At 38.5% G+C, this 23,747-nt stretch overlaps 1 protein-coding gene across 6 annotated transcripts in view; it reads right to left on the bottom strand.

The window, feature by feature from the left end:
- The window catches only part of Znf148 (zinc finger protein 148), a 99,408-nt gene that overhangs the window by 52,665 nt on the left and 22,996 nt on the right, over positions 1-23,747 (bottom strand). For 3 of the 6 annotated variants that reach the window (XM_090344889.1, XM_090344908.1, XM_090344899.1), the window contains 3 exons: positions 15,121-15,200; positions 9,514-9,649; positions 2,812-3,160 (listed from right to left, as the gene is read on the bottom strand). In XM_090344889.1, coding sequence (XP_090201015.1) covers positions 2,812-3,144 — 333 coding nt within the window. In that variant the 5' untranslated portion in view covers positions 3,145-3,160; positions 9,514-9,649; positions 15,121-15,200. The remainder of the gene's footprint in view (positions 1-2,811; positions 3,161-9,513; positions 9,650-15,120; positions 15,201-23,747) is intronic. The other 3 variants (XM_090344928.1, XM_090344918.1, XM_090344937.1) reach the window with 2 other exon arrangements.

The following is a 23,747-nucleotide window of genomic DNA, read 5'->3' as shown; positions in this document are numbered from 1 at the left end:
CCAAAAAACAGGATGAATGTTCTTAAGATCACATGGAAGATTCACCATAAGACTGACAATAATGTACTTCTAATAACACAAAGTCCAAAGAAGAAATCTCAAGACTTAAAATTAAGATATACTGAACTAAATGAAAATAAAAAGTCAACATATCAATATCCTGTGTAATACAACTGAATCAGTGCTTAGAGGTATTGAATGCATATATTTTAAAACAAAGATCTAAAATTTCATAACCTCTAAGATTATTACACTTGTCAGAGAAAAGAACAAATTAAATCTAAATATAAAAAAAGAAACAATAAAAATTAGAGGAGAAATGGATTATCTGAAAGCAAGAAATCAACAGAAAAATCAGTGAAACCAAAAACTGTTTTAATAAAATTAGTAAACCTGTGTGTAGAAAGGGGAGAAGTTGTTCACTGATAGAGAGTCCCAATTCTAAGACTGAGAAGTTCTACAGATCTTTTGAAGAGCACTGCAAATAGAGTTAACAGTCCATAGTTGTTGTTGGTTGTGGGGCTTCAACTCTGGGCCTGAACACTGTCCCTGAGCTCAAGGACAGCTCTACCCCTTGAGCCACAGCACCAACTCCAGTTTTCTAGTGATTAATTGGAGATAAGAGCCTTATGGATTTTAATGCCCAGTTTGGCTTTGAACCTTAATCCTCAGATCTCAACCTCCTGAGTAGCTAGGATTACAGGCATGAGCCATCAGTGCCCAGCAGGACTATAAATTTAAGAATGGTTAAAATGGAGTACAGTGATCCAGACCAGTATAAACAGGAGACTAAAAACAAAGAAAAACCCCTAATACTGAAAGAACTGGAAATGTGTCTCAAACAGTAGACTGCACACTTCCCAAGTATAAGACTTTGAGTTCAAACCCCAGTACCAAAAAAAAAAAAAAAAAGTGATGGGGAATGGTTTTAGGGAATATACTAAGCTGAAAAGCAAAATGTCTGTCTTATTAAATAAACTGAAAGGAAGCAGGTTTACTACATTATAGTTGTGATTTTACTGAACATGGTATAAAAATAAGGGAATAAGGTTGAGAAGGGTGGTGCACACCTGTAATCCTGGCACTCAGAGGAAGCCTGCTTGGGCTATACAGTGAGACCAAATTGATAGATGAATACATGGATGGACAGATAGATAGACAGATGACAGAGATAGATGGATGGGTAACAGGCAGAATGGATGAATGGATGGATGGATGGATGGATGGATGGATGGATGGACGGACGGATGAACTGACAGTAGGCAGGCAGGCAGGCAGGCAGGCAGGATGGATATAAAAAAGACAAAAACCAAACAAGAGAAAGGGTATCAATGTTTATGAAGTAATGCACCTTCTGTCTGGTGAATATAATGTAACCCTTCTATTAATTACAATAAAAAATTTAAAAAAAGAAAGATAAAAACCTTTGTATAGGGTAGTTAGGTAAATAGTGATATGCATTATATATAAGATGTATGTGTGTGTTGGTCCTGGGGTTTGAACTCAGGGCCTAAGCACTGTTCACAAAATTTTTTTTTGCTCAAATCTAGCTCTCTACTACTTGAGCCACAGCGCCACTTGACTTTTTTTTTGGTGGTGGTGTTTTAGATGGAAATAAAAGTCTCATAGACTTTGTTACAAGGACTGGCTTCAAAATGCAGTCCTCAGGGTTTCAGCCCCCTGAGTAGCTAGGGTTACAGAAGTGAACTACCAACACCTGGTATGATCTTTTTCTTTTTTTTTTTTTTTTTTTTTTTTTTTGCCAGTCCTGGGCATGAGCTCAGGGCCTGAACACTGTCCCTGGATTTTCTCAAGGATAGGGCTCTATCACGTGTGACAAGGCACCACTTCTGGCTTTTTGCTATGTATGTTGTACCGAGGAATCAAACCCGGGTCTTCATGCATGCTAGGCAAGCACTCTACCACTAGGCCAAACTCCCAGCCCCTATGATACATATTTTAAAGAAAACAGACCTCAAGCAAGTAGAGAAGTCAGAGAAGACAGGAGTGTACCAAGAAAAATTAAAGAAAGGAAGGCAGTTGAATTGTAGTGTATCCTTAGCACATACATTGTAGACTGTGTTCTTAGCATGTATGAGGTTCTGAGTTCAACCAAGACTTCCCTCATCCCCTACCTGGCCACCCAAAATTTTAAGAAAAAGAAGGGTGGGGGGTAGTGAGGAAAAACTACCAGGAAAACTCCTAGATGTTTCCTAATTTATGCTTAGGACTTTCAAATTCTCTGCACTTTCAGAAGAATCCAGAAATTATGAAGTATCTTTCAAATAAGCACTTAAGCCAGATGTGGTGGCTCTCTCCTATAATCCTAGCTACTCAGGAGGCTGAGATCTGAGGATCAAGGTTCAAAGCCAGTCCAGGCACTAAAGAACCTGAGATCTTATCTCCTATTAACCACTAGAAAATGGGAAGTGGGGACATGGCTCAAGGGGTAGGGCAGTACCTACCCTGAGCTGAAGAGCTCAGGGATAACACCCAGGCCCAGAGTTTAAGCCCATGACTCCCCCCCACCAAAAAAAATAAATAAATAAAATAAACATTTAAACTATGAATGCACACAATTCTGACAGAAAAAATGTTATCTTGGAAAATATAAACTTCTAAAATAATATAACATAAAAACTTAATTTCATGTTTCAAATATTAGTCAGTATTTTAGTAAGTCTATTCAGGAGCACTATCCTTTAACTACTGAAGGATAAAACCAAATTTCTTTTAAAGACATGCAATATTAACACAAAATTAATATCATTTCTAACTGTAACTTCAATATCTGATAAAAGGATTACTTACAGGGACATTAAGTGCATATTGTAGTCCTTGAGGAAGTCGTTCATGTGTTTCCATCTGCTCTTCATCATTTTTCACTGTCTCCTCATGGACCATGAGTTCATCATGTGATATCATATCCTGCTGTCTCATCTCACTTTCTTGTAACACTTCCTCTGCAGCAAGGATTTCCTGGTGAGGCAGACTTCGATCTTGAAGTACTGACTCCTGCAGTTCTCCAGACACGGTAGACTGGCCAGACACTCCTCCCATTACAACCATTGCCCTGGAAGACTGCATTTCGTCTATGCCGCCACATTTAAGAAATAATCCTTCCAGTTTGTCGTCAATGTTCATGCTTAAGTATAACTGCCTAGAAAGACCAAGTTTGGCAACAAAAGTTAGTTTTGTATCCTTTTGATATTAAGGCACTAAATTTTAACCTGCTTTATTAGTGAAAAATGGCTGGTCCCACGGGCTCATTTTTGTAATCTTAGATACTCAAGAGAGAGAGACTGGGAGAATCAATATATTCAAGACCAGGAGGGCTCTGAGTAGGGATGGGGATATGGGAACAATTTCAACCAGTAAAGAGATGAGAATGGTAGCACATCTGTTATCCCAGTGATAGAAAAGGCATAGAGAAAAGGACTACAATCCAGGTCAACCCCAGCAAAATGCAAGACACTATTTTCAAAAGAAAGTAAGAAGGGCTAGAGATATGGCTCAAGTTACCAGACTAGCAAGCACAAAGTCCTGAGTTCAAACTTTAGTATTGTCCTGCTACCCCCAAAACCAACTCACATAAAACAAATGACAAGATGGGAGTTTGGTCTAGGGGTAGAGGGCTTGCCTAGCATGCACAATGCATTGGGTTCGATTCCCCGGCACCACATACACAGAAAAGGCCAGAAATGGTGCTGTGGCTCAAGTGGTAGAGCACAATCCTTGAAAAAGCTCAAGGACAGTGCTCAGACCCTGAGTTCAAACCTCAGGACTGGCAAATAAGTATATAAGCAGGTTTTAAAAACTGCAAAAAAGTATTTGTAATTTTAATAATTTAAAGGATTCAAATTATTTTTGTTTTTTTATTGGTTGTGGGACTTGAATTCTAAGCCTGGGCAATGTACCTGAGCTATTCAGCTCAAGGCTGCTACCCTACCCCTTGAGTCACAGTGCCAGTTTTGGTTTTCTAGAGGTTAAACAGAGATATGAGTCTCATAGACTTTAGTGCCTGGGCTGGCTTTGAACCATAATCCTCAGATCCCAGCCTCCTGAGTAGCTAGGATTACAGGTATAAGCCACTGAGCCCAGCAGGATTCAGTACCTTAAAATAAAAAGTAAAGAGATGAATTCAGTAAAACATATACTGTCAGACAAGTCAAGTAGGGATCCAAAAAGTCACCATTTGAAACTGTTATCATATTTCACCTACCACCACAGGTAGTAAGTTTTTCTTAAAATTATATATAAAGACAAGATGATTGAAAGGGGTAAGAAGTGGGCAATGGGGACAAAAACATGAGAAGTGGTATCAATGTGCAAGAAGTAATTCACCCAATACCTGACAAATGTAGCTGTAACCCCTCTATACATTAGCCAGACAACAATATTTTTTTGTTTTGTCATGCTGTTTTTTTATTGTAATTAGTAAAAGGGTTACATGATATTTGCCAGATAGAAGGTGCATTAGTTCACATACATTGATACCCTTTCACATGTCTTGGTACCCATTACCCTCCCCCCACCCGTCTTGGTTTTCCCCCCTTCCCTATCAAATTTCAAATAACCAAATACAAATAAATTCAATATATCAGATAACAAAGAGATACTGTAACAATATGAGATACCCAAGGGACAGCAAAGGAGATGAGAGACAACATAGTACAAACAATATTTTTTTTAAAGGAAAAAAAAGCCCTATATATATATAGAGGAGCCATAAGATAGTACATGTCTATGATTCTAGCACTCAGGAATTAGAGGATAATACATTCCTGGTCAGTGTGGGCTCTAGTAATACCTTGTCTCAAAATACAAAGTTGTGAATTTTTAAAAACAGATCTAACATTGAGATAGTAAAAGAAAAACAGTCATCTATAGATAAGGCATAGAAATTAAACTATTTTTCAAAGGCCATTTTAGTAATGTATGAAGTTTCAAAGATGTACACATTCTTCTAGTCTGTACTTAGAAATTTTTTTTTAGTCAGTTGTGGGGCTTCAACTTTGGGCCTGAGTGCTGTCCCTAATCTTCTCAGCTCAATGCTAGTACTGTCCCACTTGAGCCACAGCGCCACTTCCAGTTTTCTGGTGGTTAATTGGAGACAAGAGGCTCACAGACTTCAGTGCCTGGGATGGCTTTGAACTACAATTCTCAGATCTCAGCCTCCTGAGTAGCTAGGATTACAAATGTGAGCCACCAGTGCCCAGCTTCACTTAGAAATGTATCTTGGTGAAACTTTCTTTTTATTTTGGGGGAGTGCTAGATCTAGGCCTTGAACTCAGGGTCTGGACACTATCCCTGAGATTTTTCATTCAAAGTTACTTCTCTACCACTTGAGCCATAGTTCTACCTCTGACTTTCTGGTGGTTAATTGGAGATAAAGAGTCTCATGGGTTTTCCTGCCCTGGCTCTGAACTGTGATGTGCAGATCTCAGTCTCCTGAGTAGCTAATGATTACAGGCATGAGCATGGCATGTGGCAATCTTGGTGAAATTTATTCTTTATGTATCCTAGAAACATACACAAAGATATAAATAAAATGGGGCCGGGAGTTTGGCCTAGGGTTTAAAGTGCTTTCCTTAGCATGCATGAAAACCCGGGTCAATTCCTCAGTACCACATACATAGAACAAAGCCAGAAGTGGTGCTGAGGCTCAAGTGGTAGAGCTCTAGCCTTGAGAAAGTCCAAGGACAGTGCTCAGGCCCTGAGCTTAAGCCTGGCAAAAAATGAATGAATGAATGAATGAATGAATGAATGAATAAAACAAACAAATACATGGGGGCTGGGAATGTAGCCTAGTGGTTGAGTGCTCATCTAGGATGCTCAAAGCCCTGGGTTTGATTCCTCAGTACCACATACCCAAAAAGTGTCTAAGGAAAGTGCCTTGGTCCTGAGTTCAAGTCCCAGGACTGGCAAAAAAAAATACATGGAAGTAGTGTTGTATGGTTCAAGTGGTAGAGGACTAGCCTTGAAATGAAGAGCTCAGGGACAGCACCCAGGCCCAGAGTTCAAGCCTCACAACAGACCCAAAAACAGAACCCAAATATATTAAAATATATAACCATATATGATTTGTGAGATTTTTTTTTTCTTAAACGCTGTCCTTGAGCTTTCTCAAGGCTATCACTCAACCATACCTCTGATTCTGGCTATTTAGTGGTTAAGTGGATATAATAAGCCTCAAGAACTTTCCTGCCTGAGTTGGCTTTGAACCATGATCCATCTTCCTGAGTAGCTAGGATTACAGACAAGAGCAACCAGAGACTAGTAAAATTACAGGTTTTTCTCCTCATATTTAACTCTGATGTCAAAATTTTCTATACTAAATTATTACTTTTACAAATGTTCTTGATAGTGTTATTTTTTGAGGGGGTACTATTGGGGTTGAAATAGGGGCCCCATGCTTCTTAGGCAAAAACTCATCACTTTCACCTCACTGCTATCCCTAAAATGACATGTCAAACATCATTACTATTAATATTCTTAGCTGTACATTATTAAACTAATTTCATCAAATGTGGTGGTAAAAAATTATGAACCAGACACTATACACATATTATTTTGCCAGGTACTAGTGACTCATACCTATAATCCAACTTACTCATCAGGCTAACATCTGAGGATCTGGTTCAAAGCCAGCCCACGCAGGAAAGTCCATGAGACTCATCTCCAAGCAATCACCAGAAAATCAGAAGTGGTGCTGTGGTTCAAAGTGATAGAGCACTGGCTTCTTTTTTTTTAGCCAGTCTTGGGCTTGAGCTCAGGGCTGGAGCACTGTCCTTGAACTTTCTCAAGGCTAGTGTTCTACCACTTGAGCCGCAGCACCTCTTCTGGCTTTTTTCTATGTATGTGGTTCCAGGGAATCAAACCTGGGTCTTTGTGCATGCTAGGCAAGCACTCTACTACTAGACCAAACTTCCAACCCCTCTTTCCCCATTTTGTGGCTTATCTTTCCTTTCTTTCTTTCTTTTTGGTGTTTTTTGGGGGGATGTTCATTTTTAAAGAGTTACCAGTCAAAAATTCCTAATAGGATAATTGTTTGCAATAATGTCAACCAGATACACTGTCTTCGTGATTATTGACATTAACAACACAAGATTTAAGTAGTTGCTAGCACAATTATGAACCAGAAAATATACAGTATAACAACCAGATGAAAATACAATGATTTCTTAACCAGAGAAAAATAAATGTATAAATATTCAGACTAAAGTTACGAGTCATTTCTTTTTCTTTCTTTTTCTTTTTTTTTGGGGGGGGGGGAAATGGGGGAGACGGTAGGTCATGTGGCTTGAATTCTGGGCCTGGGCGCTATCCCTAAGCTCCTCAGCTCAAGGCTAGCACTGTACCACTTGAGCCACAGGGCCACTTCCTTAACAGGCATTTCTGTGTGAAGTGGCATATGTCTGTCATCCCAACTACACAGCAAGTATAAATAAGCCAGGTGCTGATGACTCATGTTTATAATCCTAGCTCCTCAGAAGGTTGAGACATGAGGATCATGACTCCAAGACAGCCTGGGCAGGAAATGTCTATGAGACTTCACTGAACTACTAAAAATGGTCCAAAGTGGAGCTCTAGCTAAAGTGGTAGGAAGCTAGTGTTGAGCAAAAAAGCCTACAGACAGAACCCAGGCCCAGAGTTCAAGCCCCAAAACTAGCATGAAAAAAGAAAAGAGGGGAGAGGGAGGGGAAAGGAAAAGAAAACCAGAAGGACCATGGCCCAAGTCAGCCTGGGCAAAAAAGTGAGACACCATTTGGAAAACAACTAAAACTAACACCAAAAGGACTAGGGGTATGGCTCAAGTGGCAAAGTACCTACCTAGCAAGCATAAGACCCTAAGTTCAAACTCTAGTAATGCACACAAGTACAGCCAAATAGAATTTCCTACATATACTATAAACAGACAGTATCAAATGGTGAGTGTGTATATATATATATTCACTCTATTTCGCCAGGCATGGTGGCTCATGCCTGTAATCCTAGCTACTCAGGAGGCTGAGATCTGAGGATCAAGGTTCAAAACCAGCCCCACACAAAAGGACCTGAGGCTCTTATCTCCAATTAGCCTCTAGAAAATGGAAAGTGGGGCTTGGCTCTAGGTAGGGCAGTAGCCTTGAGCTGAAGAGCTCAGGGACAGTGCGCAGACAAGAGTTCAAGCCCCATGAGCCCCCCCCCCAAATATATATACTATGTTATAACAACCAAGGTTCATTTCATAATAAAATGATAGCTATTTAAATGATTATCAATTTATTTTCAAAATGACACAAACCTAGCATGACAAGCCAGGTAACTGTCTTCCTAGAAAATGTTCTCCCCTTCAGCCCTAATAATAAAAACTATGTAAGACACATAACTGCCTAAGGTAAGACCTAGCCTTCCATTTAATTAGTTATAGTCATGTGACAAAGTTATAGACAATATAGTTGCCATCTAAGGCAACAAGACAGGAAGAATACAAATACTCTCTGGTGGTACAGAAAAGCACGCTTAGTATGAATAATGCCCTGGGTTCACTCACTAGCACCAAATAAAAGAAAAAGAAAATCAGAGCGAGATTGACAGAGGAGGTGAGTTTGATCAAAGACTACTGTGTGCATGTATAAAAATACTAAACTGCCTGTAACAACTGTAAATCAAACAAAAAAAGCTAAGCCTGGATCAGATTAATTCTGGAGCCTCATACAACCGAACAAGTTTACAGACAAATACAAGTATACTTTTATTAGCTTATAGCAACAGCCAAGTCTATAAGATAATTAAATACTAACATTTCGACTATAAATGATTCTTTTTTTTTATTGTAATTAGTAAAAGGGTTACATGATATTTGCCAGATAGAAGGTGCGTTAATTCACATACATTGATACCCTTTCACATATCTTGGTACCCATTACCCTCCCCCCACCCCCCCTATAAATGATTCTTGAATCATCTGTAAGATTGCTTTTCATAATATAGGCAAATATAATAAGTACAAATGTACAGTAGTATGCTTTTTCATATTACTAAAATTACATACTAATTTAGATTTAATAAGTCTACTTCTTTCAAGTACTAAACTAATTTCAATGGAAATTCTGAGAAATGTAAGGCCAGGAGGACAAATATGCATTTTGTTTAAGAAAAAGGTTAAATAAGAAAACAAGTCAGAGAATGATGCAAGGGCTGACTGATCAAGATGTTGATATTAAACCAAAACCTTTTGTATAACTATTTGAAGAAAACAATCAAATTTTAAATATTACAAAAAAGAAAACATCTCATAATCTCACTTATATTACTGAATGTATTTTGTGTTAAACTGAAATCTTAAACAGAATCTTTCATTAATTTTGACTAAAAACTCAAGAAATAAATTAAGTAAAAAACTTTTTTGAAAGTAAAAAGCAAAACAGAAACTATTATACAAACCAAACATAAAATTATAACAGCAAAAACAAAATGCTTTCATATTAGAAAAAATTTACTTAATATTATGAAAAGTATTAAAATTACCTGAGCCTAAGGTAACAAACGAAGACTTCAAGGAAGGGAAAGCTGTCGAGTTGAGAAAGAAACCATGGTTGGGTTTCTACCTTTCACAGGCTTCAAAAACCTTTATACCACTTCAACCAATTATGACATTCAGTTCCTATAATAAAGCACATTCAAAACACATAAAACATATTAGAGGGAGAAAAATGCTATACAAATATAGTATCAGCAAATGAGTATTAATATTCAAGTGATCACTCTGTAAATTTAGTAAGTTTGTGTGAATAACATGTGCACTAACTTGGTTTTTAGGTGGGATAGTGGGAAAAATAGTAGAAGGAAATAAATGATTTAAAACAAAACCTCTGGCATTGGGCCGGGAGTTTGGCCTAGTGGTTAAAGTGCTTGCCTAGCAAGCATGAAGACCCCGGTTCGATTCCTCGGTACCACATACATAGAAAAAAGCTGGAAGTAGTGCTGAGGCTCAAATGGTAGAGCGCTAGCCTTGAGAAAGTCCAAGGACAGTGCTCAGGCCCTGAGCTCAAACCCAGGACTGGCAAAGACAAAAAAAACAAAACAAAAAAACCTCTGGCATTTTAAGGAATTCTTTGCATAGACATGGAGTCCCAGACTCAGGGATATGAAATATTAAAGAATTCACAGTTACAGGGGCTTTGATTAGAAAATAGAAAGAATTAAGCAACCATTTAAAAAATCACTATTGTTATCTGCTCTGTGAAATCTACAAAGCAAAAAGAAGCCAACAAAATAACAAAGCCAACTATTAGTAACATTCAAAGATGTATAGCTATTCCTCATATAAAGATTAGTCTTTAAAACCATGTTGAATATGTAAATATAAAAACCTGGTCAATCAGGTGTTGGTGGCTCACACCTGTAATCCTAACTTCTCAAGAGGGCAGAGATCTGAAGATCACAGTTTAAAGATAACCTGGGCAGGAAAGGCAGTAAGACTTTTTATCTCAAAGTGGTTTACAGTGGTAGAAGGCTTGAGCACAAAAGTTCAAGAACTGTGCCCAGACCCCAAGTTCAAACCCAGTACCAGCATACAAAAATAAAAACTTTGGCCTAGTGGTAGAGTGCTCGATTCCTTTTCCTTGGTACCACATACACGGAAAAAGCCAGAAGCGATGCTGTGGCTCAAGTGGTAGGGTGCTAGCCTTGAGGAAAACCCAAGGGCAGTGCCTGACCCTGGGTTCAAGCCCCAGGACTGGCCAAAAAAACCACCCCCCCCCCAAAAAAAAAACTTAGTCAGCAGCCAGGCACCAATGGCTCATACCTAGAGACTCAGGAGGCCTTGAATCTAAGGACTGTGGTTCAATGCTAGCCTAGCCAGAAAAATTCGTGAAAAAGCCAGAAGTGGAGCTATGGCTCAAGTCTTAACTAAGACAGCTCAGGGACAAGACCCATCAAGTTCCAGGACTGGCTGGTAGCCTGTGAATGTGCAAGCACATGTTCGTTTGTGTTTGTTTCTCTCTCTCCCCCCCCCCCTACACATGCAAAGTTATGTATACGAAAAGCTGGCATTAAATAGAAATAAAGATTATTATTTTTCTTAACAGATGTGGTGACTTCTACCTGTAATGACAGCTATTTAGGAGGCGAAGTTAAGAGGATCACTCTTTGAGAGGCCGACTCCAGCAAAAAGTTAGTGAGCTCTGCCAGATGAGGTGCCTGTAATCCTAGCTACTCGGGAAGCTGAGATCTGATGATCGAGATTCAAAGCCAATCCAGACACAAAGTGAAGCTCTTATCTCCAGTTAGCCATCAGAATACTGGAAGTGACATTGTGGCTCAAAGTGGTCAACCTTGAGCTGAAGAACTTGGACAGCACCCAGTCCAAGAGTTCAAGCCCCATGACCACCCCCCCCAAAAGTTAGTAAGCTCAACCTAACAGAACAAACCAAGCATAAGGTAAGAACAAACCATGCTACAGTGTTGTAGATGTAATCACAGCTACAAAGTAGACATGTATACAAGGATTAACAGTCTGAGGCTAGCCAAAGAAAAAGCACAGATTCTACCCAAAAAAACTAAAACAAAATAGAAGGTGTGACTCAAACAGTAGAGAACTTAGCTAACAAGTCTGAGGCCCTGATTTCTACCCCATTACAACCAAAACGCAAAACAAGACACCAAGAACATGGGCTGTACATAAGAACATCTCCTGACATTAAGCATTTCTGAGCAAGTATCAAATTAAAGATTTTATAAGATTTCTTCTCCTGAAGGGCCTCAAAAACATTAATCTATGAAGAATGGCTTGGAGCCAGGAGCCAGTGGCTCATGACTGTAATCCTACCTACTCTGGAGGCTGAGATCTGAGGATAAGTTCAGAGCCACCCCAGGCAGGAAAGTCTGAGACTTATCTCCAATAACTGTTCTAAAAAGCCAGAAGTGTGCTGTGACCCAAATTGCAGAGCATTTTTCTTGAGCAAAAGAAGCTCAGGGACAGCTCCAGGACCAGAGTTCAAGCCCCAGGACGGGGGAACCTGGGGATGGGGGGTAGAAGAGTTTGGCCTACACTTACAATCCTAGTTCTTTGTGAGGCTAAAATTAAGAAAATCACAGTGTAAGGCCAGCTTTGGCAAAGAGTCTGAGATTCCATCTTCAACTAAATTAAATGGCAGGTATTTGTTATCACTGGTTAATAAGATCCCACTCCAGGACAATCTGGCAAAAGGCAAAACCCTATTCAAAAAACAATAAAAGTGGGCTGGGAGTTTGGCCTAGTGGTAGAGTGCCTGCCTAACATGCACAAAGACCCGAGTTTGATTCCTTGGTACCACATACATAGAAAAAGCCAGAAGTGGGGCCGGGAGTTTGGCCCAGTGGTTAAAGTGCTTGCCTAGCATGCACGAAGACCCGGGTTCGATTCCTCGGTACCACATACATAGAAAAAAGCCAGAAGTGGTGCTGAGGCTCAAGTGGTAGAGCTCTAGCCTTGAGAAAGTCCAAGGACAGTGCTTAGGCCCTGAGCTCAAGCCCAGGACTGGCAAAAAAAAAAAAAAAAGAAAAAGCCAGAAGTGTCGTGCTGAGGCTCAAGTGATATAGAGCTCTAGAGAAAGACCGACAGTGTTCAGACCCTAAGTTCAAGCCCAGGACTGGCAAAAAAAAAAAAGAAAAAGAAAAGAAATAAAGGCAAAAAGGGCTAGAAATGTGACGTAATGGTAAAGACCCTCCCTGACAAGCATAAGGGCCTGAATTCAAATCCCAGGATGGGGGGGGGGGGGGAGAGAAAGAGAGACTTCTATTCACTCTTTCACTGCAAGCTTGGAGATGAAATATCTTATATTTTTACATCAGATTTTTGCACAATAGTACAAAAACTAGAATAGTCATCCCAAACCAAGTAGCATGAACTTCAAGTGTATGAACTTTTGATTTTGTGCCAGACCTGAGACTTCAACTCAAAGCTTGGGTTCTGACCCTTAGCTTTATTGCTAGTGTTCTGCTTTTTGAGCTGGACCTCAGCTTCCCGCTTTCTTGGGGGTGGGAGGTGGGATTTTTCAGGTAAGAGTCTCATAGGCTTTTCTGCCTAGGCTGGCTTCAAACTGCAATCTCAGATCTCAGCTTCCTAAGGATTACAGGCATGAGTCACCAATGCCCAACTCATCATATATGTACTATTGAAAGTACAAAATTAATTTATTTTTTAAAATAATACTTCAACATTTACAAGTTTAATTTCTGGTAAGAGCTATTTATCCATCAATATCCTTCCATTTTAGAATTTTCGCGGATATGCACAAAAACTTTTGTTCAAAATAAAATGTTATTTTCACCAAAACTGTAATGTATAAAAGTCATATAGTATTCTGGGAGTAGGAAGAAATAATAAGAACTGCATACTTAATAAAATGCCACTTTTAACAATTACAAGAGATAACAAAAATGTGACCCATATTTGTGAAAAGTAGCAGTTTATACAAACTGTTTTGGAGTATGTCCCATATAAAAGTTTAGGTTATTTGAAACATATCATTTTAATAAAGGAAACCATGTTTCAAATATTTTTAAAATATGAAAGCAATCAGTTAACAAATAAGATACAAATAAAACTTTCAATAAAGGCACAAAAAGTATGCAAAAGAATCAAATGTTAATTCTGAATTAAAGAGTATAGTAACTAAAGCCAGGAGCAATGAGTGATCCTGTAATCCTAGCTACTTAGGATGATGAGATCTGAGAGAAAATAAAAATTTAATTTACCTGCTCAGGGGTAAAAACAAAACCAAAAATCAAAAGATAAGCAAAGCTGATGATAATTTGCCTAACAATGATAAGCAGCTCTGAATTTTTCCTAGCACATTAATACAAAGAGGGCAAATAGTATACATAAAAGATCACATAAACAAATAGATGGCTGAAAAAATACATGGTCAAAATAATGGAAAAGTTCAAACTCACTGATTAAAAAAAGGTTATCAACAAAAAACGGTGTTCTATATGAAATTTTTAGCAATAGCTAGTACTGTCAAAGTGAAAATAAATGCTCGTTGTGATAAAACTATTTATATTGGCTTTATTTTTTTAAACATAAGTAATTTATCCACCACCCTATTTGATGTACACACTATTTGGCCCAATAATTTTTCCCTTAAGAATTTAAACTACTGATATAATTCAAAATACATATCCCAAGAACAAACATGGAAGGTGGGCAGCAATAGCTCATAGCTGTTAATACTAGCTACTCGGGAAACAGATCCGAGGTCTGTGGTTTGAAGCCATTCTGGGGAGGAAAGTCTATGAGACTCATTTCCAATTAACCATCAAAAAGCTAGAAGCAGAACTGCAGCTCAAATAGTTGAGTGCCAGCTTTGAGCAAAAAACCTCAGGGACACACAGGCCCTGAGCACCAGTATTGGCACCAAAAAAAGAATATTCAATATGTGACCATGTATAATAGGCTCATGCCTATAATCCTAGCTACTAAGAAGGCTGAGCTCTGAGGATTGCAGTTCAAAACCAGTCAAGGCACTAAAGTCCAGTTAACACCAGAAGACAGGAAGTGGAGCTGTGGCTCAAGGGGTAGTGTGGTAGCCTTGAGCTGAAGAGCTCAGGGACAATGCCCAGGCCCAGAGTTCAAGTCCCACGACTGACAAAAGAAATATAGATAGATAGATAGATAGATAGATAGATAGATAGATAGATAGATATAAATATATGCATATATATGCATATATATAAACAAAGCAATTACAGTACATCCAAATACTAGGACACTGCTCTGAAATTATAAAGACAGATATAAATACATATGCATACATACGCATCTATATATATATATATAATCAAAGCAGTTACGGTACATCTAAATACTAGGCCACTGCTCTGAAATTAGAAGGAATGACATGGAAAGAAGAGGAAAGATAATGGACTTTAGTCTTTATTACTAGTAACACTGGTTCTTTTCAGTTTATAAATGTAAGCTCTAGTAATATGCTATAAATATGTCCATGAAATATATAAATAGTATAAAAATAAAAGGGATAGTCTGGCAGAGTCCTACCCAACAGTTCTGAGTATGAGTGTTCCCATGCGAGGACATGGGTGATCTGCTACAAGAAGTAACAAAGACTGAGTAAAATAATGTTGAGTTACCTCTATAAAATATGTGAGGCAAATGCCCATCCCGCCAGATAACTTAGTTGAAAGTTCCAAGCTGCTGCTTCCTCCCTGTCCTATGAAAATAAAACTACAGGTTATTCTCTAAAGAAGTTGAATTAGATACTGTCTTAAAGTCAAGCAAAATTCTTTTCACAGTAGATACTAAATTAGAAACAATTACTAATTAATACTTCCCCCAACTCTAATGACCTACAGTGGTAAATAATTATCACAAAGCTAATACATCAGATTTATCAGGTTTTCAAACTAGTTTCTAATTAAGTATAAAGATTTCTTTAGCCACGTGAAGGTGGTTCACGCCTGTAATCCTAACTACTCAGGAAGCTGAGATCTCAGGATCACGGCTCAAGGCCAGCCTAGGCAGGAAACACTGTGAAACTAGTGGTGCTGTGGCTCAAGTGGTAGAGCACAAGCCCTGTGCAAAAAAGCTCAGAGATTGCACCCAGGCCCTGAGTTTAGAAAACTTTCTTTAAAGCCAGGACAATAATTCTGAATCATCGTAAGTAAGAAGAAAAGGTACATGTGTTTCATTCCAACCAAATGGTGATGTCAAACAGTGTCACCTGCCTGCAATTCTTGTACTCTAGAGCCTGGTAAGATTCAATGATCACTGAATTCAAGACTAACCTAGTCAACAGTAAACACTGTCTCAAAAAAATTAAAATAAAAAAATCATATACTGTTTCCAACATGGATGGCTTCCATATTCAAACTGTACTGGGTTTTTTTTGTTTTTGTTTGGGTTTTTTTGGTGGGTCATGGGGCTTGAAATCTGCCTGCACACTGTCCCTGAGCCCTTCAGCTCAAGGATATCACCCTACCACTGGGCCTGGGTGCTGTCCCTGAGCTCTTCAGATCAAGGCTGTCGCCCTACCCTTGAGCCAAGCCCTACTTCCTGTTTTGTAGAAATTAATTGGAGATAAGAGTCTCAAGGTCCTTTTGTGCCTGGCTGGCTTTGAACCTTGATCCTCAGATCTCAGTATCCTGAATAGCTAGGATTACAGGCATGAGCCTCTGACCCCGGCTATCAAATTGTACTATTTCTTAATGAAATCCCATAGTGATGGTTCTCTTAACTTAAAAAGTATAATGTAGTTTTCCCTGTATACAGAGGCATATATCTGTAATTCTAGCATTTAGGAGGCTGAACCAAGAGAATCACAAGTTCAAAGCCAAACTGGGTCACACAGTGAGTTTAAGGTCAGACTGAGCAACACAGTATTGTTTCAGAATAACCAAAAGAAGGAAAATGTCACTTCGAAAATACAAAAAAAGTATTTCAAATTTTAAATTTTAATAATTAGTATTTAATAATGCCAAAAATGCTCCACTGACTTTTTAATAGCATGCTGTATAGTCAACCTTTTAGCAAAAACTAACACAGAAAATGTTTTCCATTTTATTTTATTTTTATTAAAGAATTTATTAGCATTGATTTTTACATCATATTTCAAATCTCATGTTTAACAAACAAGTATTCAAAAAGGAACTCTCTATAAACAATCACTGGCATATAGATTTTAGAACATAATTAAATTAAGCTGAGGGTTTGCATGTCATAGATACATATTAATATACGTAATAAAACATTATGTCTATAGAGTATATAGTCCATCACAGATTTTGATGTCTATGTAGTTATGTTTATATCTCCAAGACCATGTCCATAACAGTGGGTACCCAAATACTGAGTCATTACTCTTGTACTGTTTGGATTTAATATCCACATATTAAGGATACGAGCCTTTTGTTCCTTTGGTCTTGACTTATCTCACTCAACATGATTCGCTCTAATTACATCCACTTCCCAGCGAATGCCATTATTTTATCTTGTCTGTTGGCTATGAAGAATTCCATTACACACACACACACACACACACACACACACACACATATTTTGTATCCATTCATCTGCAGTAGGGCATCTGGATTGTTTCCATCGCTTGGCTATTGTAACACAGAAAATTTTAACACTCCCTGCAAGTATTACATTGACACTGGACACATCATTTTATTCACCTTAATGAGGTCAATGTCCAAGTTTGAGATGGCGGTAATAAACCCCAGGAGCATAATTATCATAAACAAAGATATACCAAGTAAATTTTTATTTACAAATAATAAGGCATTTTATATTATCAGTTCAAGTACATTTTTAGGGTTGAATAAGTATCCTACAAATCATAAGAAGCCACAGGCTGGGCACTGGTGACTAACGCCAATAATTCTAGCTATTCAAAAGCTGAGATCTGAAGATCATGGCTCAAAGGCAGCCTGAGCAGAAAAGTCGATGAGATTCTTATCACCAATAAATTTCTAAGAAAAAGTCAGAAGCGGTGCTATGGCTCGAGTAGTAGAGCTCTATCACTAAGCACAAAGAAGTCACAAAATGCAAAAAGTGAAATGAGAATTTCAAATTCTCTTGAAAATAATGAAAAACAGTAATTCAAAATTAGATTATTTTATCAATATTAGTTTTTTATAGTTAGCATTGTCTAGTCCCTAGTTAGTAGTTGCTAAACTAGCTTAAACAAAAAAATCTTTAAAATAATCCATTTCTATCAAGCAGTTGACTGCCTAGACATCTATTCTAGCATTTAAAAGAGCATAAATGCATTTCCTCTCAATTATGTGTGTGGTGTTATTACTGACACAAAGTCTATGTTACTCAGGTTGATCTTGAATTCCTGGGTTCAGACAACGGTCTGGCTCCACTATCCCACGAAGCTGGGGCAACTGCAAGTACATGTACTATGCTACACTCAAAATTATTTTAAATGTTTCTATAGCAACAGAAGTCATGAGATTTAAACTGCACCTGCTTTACACTGCTATTCACTATTCTATTTTATGAGATTACACTTTCTTTTTTCAATATTACATGTTTTCTATCTATTTCTCTCTATATATCACTATATTTGACTTTCTTTTTTTTTTGGCCAGTCCTGTGGCTTGAGCTCAGGGCCTGAGCACTGTCCTTGGGCTTTCTCAAGGCTAGCACTCTACCACTTGAGCCACAGCACCACTTCTGGCTTTTTCTATGTATGTGAGGTGCTGAGGAATCGAACCCAGGTCTTCATGCATGCTAGGCAAGCACTCTTACCACTAGGCCAAACTCCCTACCCCACTATATTTGACTTTTACAAGTGTTACAAAGCTGCAGAAATAACATCAAACAAGAAGGCACAAGAGATAAAAAGTTACCATCAAATAACACATCTTAAGAATCTTTCCAAAAGCTAATTTGATGTTATCCACTCCTCAACCAAGACATTATGACATATCTCATCCTATACGTTATCAAGGAATATAAATTGGTATGTTAAAAAGTAAGAAATGACACAAAAAGGAAAACATGCTACGCAGAACACAAAATAATTTACTCAAGTGTTGTTCAAACACATTTTTTACTGTATTTTGCAATCACAAACTTACCTTTACTCACAACCATTCTAAACTATCTACCACTAGTCTCCCTAAACACCTAATTCATTATCATTCTGACAATTTCAGTTCTCCCTTTAATCTCTTCTTCTCTCTTCTACTCTTCTCCAAGAATGAGAAGAATCTACTAAAGTGGAAACTAAATCTTTACAGGTATTTTAGAAAAAAACAAAAACAAAACAAAACTATAATGTTACAAGAACAACCACTCACTCCCTATACTAAAGCTTAGATATCTTCCTTCTCCTGCCCAATTCTCCCACATCAACACTTCAAGAATTTGATCACAGACTCTTGGCAATTATTTGATTAAAGATTCTGCTAATTAAATATTCTTTGATTATTATACTTGTGAAGATACAAGGATATTAAGAGTAAAAATATCATTCCATGCCAGGTACTGATGACTCATACCTGTAATTCTAGCCACTCAGAAGGCTGAGATCTGAGGACTGAGGCTCAAAGCCAGCCCAGGTCAAAAGTCTATAAGACTCTTATCTCCAATTAACCACCAAAAACCCAAAAGTGGCACCATGGCTCAAGTGGCAGAGCAACTAGCCCCTGAGCTCAAGCCCCACAACAGACAGACAGACAGACAGACAGACAGACAGACAGACAGACAGACATAAATACATAAATACATAAATACATAATCATCCCATCTACTGCATCAGTAAAGACATTTCTTAATCAGCCAACAACAGTGATAATTAAATATATAATACTTACACATATATTATCCAAACAAAGTACCTAAGTAAAAATAATTGATGCTTGAAATTTGCTTCAATATAATATGGAAGAGGCCAAGAATTTGGCCTAGTGGTAGACTGCTTGCCTAGCATGCATGAAGACCCAGGTTCAATTCCTGGGTACCACATACATAGAAAAAGCTAGAAGTGGTACTGTGGCTCAAGTGGTAGAGCTCTAGTCTTGAGAAAGCCCAATGACAGTGTTCTGGCGCTGAGTTCAAGCCCTACAACTGGCAAAAAAATAAATAAATACAAATAATAATAATATGAAGGATCTACATATATTGTAGAACAATATCTCATGGGCATTTATATGGTATTTGTATTATATGCGTTACATATGATCTATATATAAATCACACACACACACAGTTTGTGTGTGTGGCTTGAACTCGGGGCCTGGATGCTATCCCTGAGCTTTTATTGCTAGTCTAGTACTATACACTTTAAGCCACAGCTCTACTTCCAGTTTGTAGGTGGTTAATTAAAGTCTCATGAACTTTCTTGCCTGAGCTGCCTTTAAATTTCGATCCTCAGATCTCAGACACCTGAGTAAGTAGGATTACAGATACGAGCCACCAAAGCTTGTCCATAAATTCTTTTATAAATCCGGGCATTGGTGGCTCACACCTGTAATCCTAGCTACTCAGGAGGCTGAGATCTGAGAATCGTGGTTCAAAGCCAGCCCAGGCACCAAAGTCTGTTAAGACTCTTATCTCCAATTAACCACCAAAAAACTTTAAGTAGCACTTAGCTAAAGTGGTAGAAAGCCTTGAGCTGAAGAGCTCAAGGACAGCACTCAGGCCTAGAGTTCAAGCTCCACAACTAACAATGAAAAAAAAAAAAAATTCTTGGATAATGAACAATTCAACCCAAGTTGAACTATGTATAAGCTTACTAATTCTAATTAAGTACAAACATAAACAAGATTATCCTAAAATTTATAGGGAATGCCAGTGAAGGAGAAGAACCAGAACCAAAAGAGCAAGAACAATTCTGACCAAGAATTAAGTAGGAGAAAGCACTCTACCCCTTTAAGGCTTACTATGTGGGGATGGGAAGGAAAAACTGGAAAACAGTAAAAGGGATGACATTGTAACAAAATGAACTCTTTACCTGACTTACATACCTGTAACCCCTCTGTATGTCACCTTTGTAAGAATTAAAAATAAAGTTTTAAAAACAATACTTACTATGAACTATAGTAATCAAATTTAAGTGTGATCATAGAAGAATCATAAAACACATACATCAATGAAACAGGAGAACCCCAAAACAGACCAACACAAATAGGTTCAAGTGATATTTAACAAAGGAACAAAAACTATTCAATTGAGTAAGGGCAGTGTTTTAACAAACAGTGCTGAACATAGGAAAAAAAGAAGAGACTTCACCTCGCACAGCTATAACCAAAAATTAATTCAAACAAATTATGAGTTTAAGAAGGTATAAATAAAGGTGCTGTGGCTCAAATGGTAGAGCTCCAGCCTTGAAGAAAGTCTACGGACAGTGCTTAGGCCCTGAGTTCAAGCCCCAGGACTGGCAAAAGAAAAAAAAAGAAGGTATAAATAAACTGTAGAACTTGTAGACACAGATGTCATCTTTGAAGCAAAGGGTGTTGGATTTGACATCAAAAGCAGGCTCCATAAAAGCAACAAAACTGAAGTTAAACAAAATTAAAAATATTTCTTTCCATGACATGTGAAAGGGTATCAATGTGAGGGAATTAAGGCACCATTTATCTGGCAAATATCATGTAACCCTTCTATTAATTACAATAAAAAATATATTAAAAAATATTTCTTTGCAAAAGAATTTGTTATAATGATGAGCCGGGCATTAGTGACTCATGCCTGTAATCCTGGCTACTCAGGAGACTGAGATCTGAAGATTGCACTTAAAAGGCAGCTGGAGCAAGAAGCCCTTGAGATTCTCATTTCCTAGAAATCACAGAAAAAGTCAGAAACAGTGCTGCGACTCAAGAGGTAGAGTACTAGCCTTGAACAAGAGGACAATGCCCAGGCTCAAAGTTCAAGTCCCAGAATGGCTAGATAGATAGATAGATAGATAGATAGATAGATAGATAGATAGATAGATGATAGAGAAAGAAAGAAAAGGAAAGAAATTAAAGATGAGCTATCTAAACTACTTAGAAACTGAGAGACATGTATGAAAATATTCAACAAAAAAAATTAACAAGACGGGTGAGGGGTGTGGGGGGGGAGGGAAATGGGTACCAAGACATGTGAAAGGGTATCAATGTATGTGAATTAATGCAGCTTCTATCTGGCAAATATCATGTAACCCTTTTACTAATTACAATAAAAAAAATAAAGCTAAAAAAAATTAACAAAAAGTCTTAAATCTGTGCTGGGCATCAATGGCTCATACCTATAATCCTAGCTACTCAAGAGGTTGAGATCTGACAATCCTAGTTCAAAAAAACAACCACTGAGACAATCATTGAGACTATTACCTCTAATTAGCAAACAACAAGCTGGAACTGGAGGTTTGGCTCAAGTGACAGTCATAAGCCAAAAAGCAAAGCAAGAGAGTAAAATCTTAAATTCAAGCCCCAATAGCGGCACCAAAATAAAAAACTAGAGCTGTGAATCAAGTGGTACAGTGCTTGCCTATCAAGTACAAGGCCCTGAGTTCAATCCCCAGGGATTGATTTATTAGGAAATAATTGATTCTGGTTAGAAAATAGTCACAAAGCCAGGTGTGATGGCTCACACCTGTAATCCCAGCTACTCAGGAGACCAAGAGCTGAGGATCATGGTGCAAAGCCAGCTCGGGCACTAAAGTCTGTGAGACTCTTACCTCCAAATAACCACTAGAAAACCAGAAGTGGCTCTGTGGCTCAAGGGGTAGGGTGGAAGCCTTGAGCTGAAGAGCTCTGCGCCAAGGCCCAGAGTTCAAGTCCTACAACAGACCCCCAAAAATATAGAAAATGAGTACGAAAAATACAAACATTTCACCAAAAGTGAAATCAGGACAGCAATAGTGTAGGCCAGGAGTTTAGCCTAGCGGTAGTGTGCTCGCCTAGGATGCACGAAGACCTGGGTTCGATTCCTCAGTGCCACATACATAGAAAAAAGCCAGAAATGGTATTGTGGCTCAAGTGGTAGAGCTCTAGCCTTAAAGAAAGCCCAAGAAGTTTCTCTTCTCTTTTTTTGGGGGGAGGGGATGGGAAACAGCCTTGAGGCTTGAACCCAGAGCCTGAGTACTATCTCTTAACTTTATCCCTCAAAGGCTGGCATTCTGTCATTTGAGCCACAGCTCAAACTTTTCTCCCTGGGCTGGCTTCAAACTGCAATCCTCAGATCTCAGCCTCCTAAATTGGTAGGATTACAGGTATGAGTCACCAGCACTAGCTTTGGTGAATTTATTTTTCTTTTGCTAACATACTCTTCCATCCTATAAAAAGCCTTTATTTGTGGGTCATGGAGCTCAGCCTGGGTGCTGTCCCTGAGCTCTTCAGCTCAAGGCTACCTACCACCCTACCACTGGGCCTGGGCATTGTCCCTGAGCTCTTCAGCTCAAAGCTACTGTCCTACCCTTGAGCCAAGCCCCACTTCTCGTTTTCTAGAGGTTAATTGAAGATAAGAGTCTCGGGTCCTTTTGTGCCTGGGGTTGGCTTTGAATCTTGATCCTCAGATCTCAGCCTCCTGAGTAGCTAGGATTACACCGTCTTAAAAGCTATTTTTATACCAGGTATGGTGGTACATGTCTGTAATCCTACCAACAGTTTTACCAGAATCTTGAGTTTGAGCTCAGACTAAACTACACAGTGAGCTCAATTCCAACCTATCTTACATTACATCTCACCTGACAGCTCCAAAGTCTTTTTTCCTTTAATATATGTACCAATCCTAAGGCTTGAACTCTGGGCCTGAGCTCTGTCCCTGAGCTTTTTTACTCAAGGCTAATGCTCTACCATGAGAGCCACAGTGGAGCCATAGCTCCACTTCAGGCTTTTTGTGGTTAATTGTAGATAGGAATCTCATGGACTTTCTATACCAGGCTAGTTTTGAATCTCTAGCCTCAGATCTCAGCCTTCTGAGTACCTAGGATTAATACTGGTGTGAACCTTCAGTATCTGGCTTTCAAAAACTTTTTCTATAATTAACCACCAGACCTTACTAGAGCAATACTACAAACAGTAAAGTCACAACAATAATCCTCACACGACAGAGCAAATGTACATGGTCCAAGAGTTTCTGTGGGTATAGGGGCTTGAACTAGGCCTGGAGCTGTCCGGTCTTTCTTAAGTGATCCCATGATGGCCTATTGGGCTTCATTCTTCTATTTTTCATACATGCATGTATTATATTTCCATAATATCCCCATATTATCTCCCTTTCCCCTTCCTCCCACCAGCTAGTACGCCCTTACAAACGA

This window comes from Megascapheus bottae, chromosome 1 (genome assembly GCF_031878675.1).
Source record: "Megascapheus bottae isolate mThoBot1 chromosome 1, mThoBot2.hap1, whole genome shotgun sequence".
Lineage (NCBI taxonomy): Eukaryota > Metazoa > Chordata > Mammalia > Rodentia > Geomyidae > Megascapheus > Megascapheus bottae.
Note: the sequence above shows the minus strand (reverse complement) of the source record. Positions and strands in the feature narration are given on the sequence as shown.